The following is a 5,000-nucleotide window of genomic DNA, read 5'->3' on the forward strand; positions in this document are numbered from 1 at the left end:
AAATTTGCTGTCATCATTAATGGATGCTTCCCTTAACAGCCGCGTGTAATCCGATTTATCCATAATGACAACCCCATTTGGTTTTGTCACTACGATGTCGCCTTTCTTCTTTAGTTCGGTCAGGGTGCGAATAAGAGCCTTTGGAGGAGCGGTGGGTTTCTTTTCAATGTAATTTAACGCTATAGAGCGTAGAGTGGCCGAGGCCAATTCTCTGGTGCTGTCACTAAGAGGTTCGAGCTTCCAATACGCCTTTTCGAAGCTGGCTTTAATGTCTCTTTCGGGCACCTTTTGTGGGAGTGAAAATTTCAGTCCTCGGCAAATGATTAGCTTCTGGAAGAACGATAATTCGTATGAAGAGATGTTGTGTAAATGTTCATCGACATCTAGTTGTTTGGATAGCAGGCGAGATATCTTCTTTGTGTGTTTTTTCATCAACTAAAATATTTACATAACATCAAGCACTGTGGAATGCGCATTTTAGATATTCAAAATCTTCAACTCTCTCTTAACCACTTTTACATTAGCATAAACGACCTCAATCTTGAGAACGATGTTTGATACATCGAAACGTCGATTAACCGAGATTTTAATTTTTCTCGTAAAATGCTTCAGCAAGCAACTCCTAATCCGATCACTTAAAAAAAAAACTGGTAATATATTTACTTCTAAGTATTTTTTTTACCAGCTTTGGAGAAAACCTTGCAGCCTTTTGATTTAACAATTTGATGGCGTCATGTGAAAACACTCTATTGATAAGCTTTATAATGCTTGGCACAATGGAACACACTATTTCGATTCGCAAAATGTTTCAGCGATACAATGGCCAGTTGAACACACTGGCTCAATTCACAAAATGATTTAGAACGACTGAACAAACTGTTTCGCAAGAAAAATAGATCCATTGGAGTATTCGTTAAATGCTTGCAATGAAACACACGCGACCGGAGCAAGATCTAAAAATAACGTAAGACACTTCTCCTTACCTTTAAAGCTTCCCGTTCTCAAGGAAAAATCGTCTGTCCACTTTATCAAATACTTTCAGATTGATAGCTTATATTGTGAGCCCGAGTTTGAGGCGCGATGGTTTCGTTTGTATCATACGGGATTCTTATCGAGCGGGTAATCTACTATCCCTGGGGTATGCACATTTGTGACTACGACGAAAAATAAATGAAAACTTACCTGGATTATTACCGTGCTATGCATGGTATGCATCCCACCAAATGAGTTCCCTTCGGCCCGATTTTCAATCGATCCAGAAAAGAAGGAAAACCCAAGGAACGGGGGAGGGGAAGGACCGGACCTGCTCTGTCCGCGTGAGCCTGGATAGAAAAGCGGAAGCAGAAACATTTAAACGACACTGGGTTGGTACGAAGATGTGAAACACACCACGGCTTACTTCAGCGAGGTATAAAACTCACTTGTTTATTTCATAATCATATATACTCAGATACAGCCAAATTAATAAGCGCAGTTTACAGAATCGTATCAATCTGAGCAACAAATGCGGATCCATTATGTTCGGCCCGATGGTTAAATATTTCACATCAACTAAAACAACAAGGAAATCAATTCATAGATTCACAATCGATATTTTTTTCGTTGCTATTTTTAGTAAATAGTGGAACGTTGTGTCCAACAACTGGTTTGCCCTAGAACACTTCTAGAAGAAGTTCACTTCAAATTCAAGCGTGACGTGTTAAGTGATTCTTAGTCGTCGGCATTCATTCATTGTTTTAGCCCCTCGATTTCCATGTCCATCGGGACGGGAATCACTCAATATCGCCGGTTCACGGCATCTGTAAATAGTCGGTCCTTGTCATTGTTTTGAGTCTTCGAAACCTGGTGAATTAGTGAAACTTTCTGGTAGAAACCACGCTTAGTAAGTGTTTTCGGGCGTGATTGTCTGGGCAGCGAATTAGGTGACCGAGATATTTCCTTTGCACTGATTTTACGAAGCCTGCTACACGGCCATTTAAAAACAACCGATTGTCTGAATACACACGAAGCCATCCATGTAAAAAAATATTCCATTTGGACCATTCTTTACGACGAAACATGATGCAGAAATCTGAGGCAACGCCCTCGCCGATTGATACTGAAAATATCAGGAAAATTGAAACCCCCAAGCTTGGCTTGAATACAATGCAAATAACACAGCGGACATGTGTTCAAGACGGAAAAGTTAATCCACAACTTTTGAAAATTACTCCACAAATCATGAAGAAGAAAAATCCCACTGAATTTTGTTCGTGACTAAGGGAATCCACGGAGTTATTGCCACGAGCAATCGATCACGCAATCCAAAAATTGGACTGCAACTCACCCGAACTCACCTTTGAGAGAGTAATAAATATTGTCGTTAATTTAGTGTGAAAAGGTTCTAATGAGCAAGAATCTAATGAATTCGCGTATTTTTCTATTTGCTTATACTTGCTTTGCAAGAGAGGTCCAGGAAAGAGGAAGCAGACTGAATTGGTTAAATCCTTACGTTGTATATTAACAGATCATTGTCACGAGAATCGTGACTGACCAAGTTTGGGCAAATTAAATAGGATTTTACAACCCTTCTGGTGTACCGGTCTTCGACCCAACGAAGCTTCACAAAAATAAAAATCTTTTAAAAAGCATTAGCCGCAGTGAAATGTATTAGTACCATTTTATTTTGCATCTGAAATCAACCTCTTGGCTCCATTTCGCAGAGATTATGTTCGTGCTTGTAGTTGTAAGTCAGTCACTTGAAGAACCTCCGGCAAGCTTTCCTGTCAGTGAATTAACAGACAGAACATCACGCCGGAAGCAATGCTCCTACTTTCTTTCAAAACCCAAGAATCATTGAATTGGAAGCCTTTTTTCGATTCACCAACTTGACTTTTCGCGAATCAAACTGTCAGTTAAGTCTTCCGATATTAAACGGTAACACAACAGCAGAAAATTTGGATATTTGACAGTCTAATTGACAGAATGAGCAATGAGTCGATGGCAACCAGAGAATTTACGGAATCAAGTTTCGTTGCGAAGGAGATATCAGTTTTAATCACAAGCAATCTGCGACAACTTCTACTTTCGCCCATGTAGAGACCAAAACGGAATCGATGTGCTGATTTGAAAGGCATCTATGTTTCCATCTTTTTCTGTTCGGCAAAAAGGCGAAAAAGTGCCACTTAGTCAACGCAAAAGAGCACTATTTTCCGTCCCGTTTCTCATTGAGCTTTACAGTCCTAATAGGATCCGTCTGAAGTCAGACAGATCCGCTCTAGAACGTAAGTACAGTTTACGAATTTAGAATTGTCAGTCCCTGCTTCTTATAATTACAATCCTTTTTATTTCAAGTTGAAAAATCACAAGCCGTTTATAGCTTGGGAAGGAATTTACATCGTCAGTGAAGGGAATGATAATGTACTTCCTTGTGTGTTTGTTTATTCATCCGTAAAACCACCAACGTTGGCGTAATATTCTACCATATTATGCAAAAAAACCATATTATGCAAAAAAATTTACATAGAAGCTCCGCTTGCTTCAGTAATGGCGATGGATTTTCAACTGAGTTACAAGCATTGGGAGTTCTGTGTCCTAATTGTGCTGTTTCATTCTTGGTGACGGAAGGGAGATCAATCACTATTAACGCGTAATAATAATTTACATTTAGTAACACATGACGTCCGAGAATCATTTTGTTTTCACACGCTTATTCTTGTCCCAGGAATCCGTGATTTCAAAGCAAGAAAAGGCATCTACAGTTTATCATTGCACGTATCAAAATAGCGAGCTTTCGTGAATTCATCTGAAACGGATATCGTGCTTCAATGATTATTTTGCACTCTTAAATCTTTGTCAGTCAAATGAAACGATGACATTTTAAGACAGGCATGAGGATGTCAGGACATTTATTTCTTTTCTTACTGTAGGACAACTCTATGATTGCAATGGCAGCAGATGGCAGTCAGGAGAGATTTCTCACAAGAAAATTCCTGCCATTTACTGCGATTTTCGTACTGGTAGGTCACTTTGTTGTGATCATTGTGCTATTTGCAATTTTACAGTTAAATAACGAAAAAACGTTTATTTGGCAAAGAGGTAAGAAGTGCATGTATGTATTACATGTATGTAACTTATTGTACACGAGCATAAGTCATCGTATTGAAATAATTTGCATGTAACTATACAGACAGTCATTGGCAAGCAGCCGTCACAGCGGAAGTGAGACTGTTTCAGGATTGTTCACCGACTCGGACCTTCTACTTTCACATGTGAACTGACCTACCTTATCATCACTTATTTTCACTAGACTTAATTTTCGCGATTTAAAAAAATTCGCAAAATTAAAATCCCGCGAAAGAAAGGTTGGCGTGAAAATTAAAGACGCGAAATTTCGTGACCTTTATAAAAAACCTTTATTTACTGCTAGGAGTATACATTCGATTCAGAGGGTTCAAATTTCACTGGAACGCGTGTGCTTATTCCTCATCATCTGACTCATCTTGCTGAATTAGCTCCTAAAACACTTCCTCGGTGAGTGTGACCCAGTGGTTAGGGCAGTGGGCAGTGGTTAGGGTGCTAGCCTTGAGATCCGGGTATCCCGGGTTCAAGACACGCCCTGGCCACTGGTTGAATTTGTTCCTGGTAGACCCTGGTTCAACTTTCAGCTGCACTTGAAAATAGCCAACTGGCTTGCCTCAGGCCAGTTGGGATTCTTAACAGTTGTTGTTGAATGTTCTGTTCTGTCGTGATTGTGTTTCATTGGCCATGAAAAGCCCCTATGGGGAGTGGTCAATTAAGTATGTATCGTATCGTATGGTAGCCGAGTACAGTCTTCAAATTTGCCATCAGCATCTGGCTCCCTCTTCATGATGGCTTCATTCCTTTCAAAAGCGCCGATCTCCTGCAATCAATTTCACTGGAATTTCAACCCCACCTTGCATAAATCGATGTTTAACAAACAAGCACCAGTTACTTGATTCGCAAAATTCAATTACCTTGAAAAATGGTTTAATCTCAAA

General features: G+C 39.7%; 1 protein-coding gene across 3 annotated transcripts in view; it reads left to right on the top strand.

Annotated features, from left to right (window-relative positions):
- The first annotated feature begins 1,272 nt into the window (after positions 1-1,272).
- LOC138014239 (CD63 antigen-like) overlaps positions 1,273-5,000 on the top strand; it is a 32,804-nt gene continuing 29,076 nt past the window's right edge. The window contains exons 1-2 of one of the 3 annotated variants that reach the window (XM_068861285.1): positions 1,273-1,408; positions 3,909-3,998. In XM_068861285.1, coding sequence (XP_068717386.1) covers positions 3,918-3,998 — 81 coding nt within the window. In that variant the 5' untranslated portion in view covers positions 1,273-1,408; positions 3,909-3,917. Of the gene's footprint in view, positions 1,409-2,975; positions 3,264-3,478; positions 3,629-3,908; positions 3,999-5,000 lie in introns of those variants that run through there. The other 2 variants (XM_068861286.1, XM_068861287.1) reach the window with 2 other exon arrangements.

This window comes from Montipora capricornis, chromosome 8 (genome assembly GCF_036669925.1).
Source record: "Montipora capricornis isolate CH-2021 chromosome 8, ASM3666992v2, whole genome shotgun sequence".
Lineage (NCBI taxonomy): Eukaryota > Metazoa > Cnidaria > Anthozoa > Scleractinia > Acroporidae > Montipora > Montipora capricornis.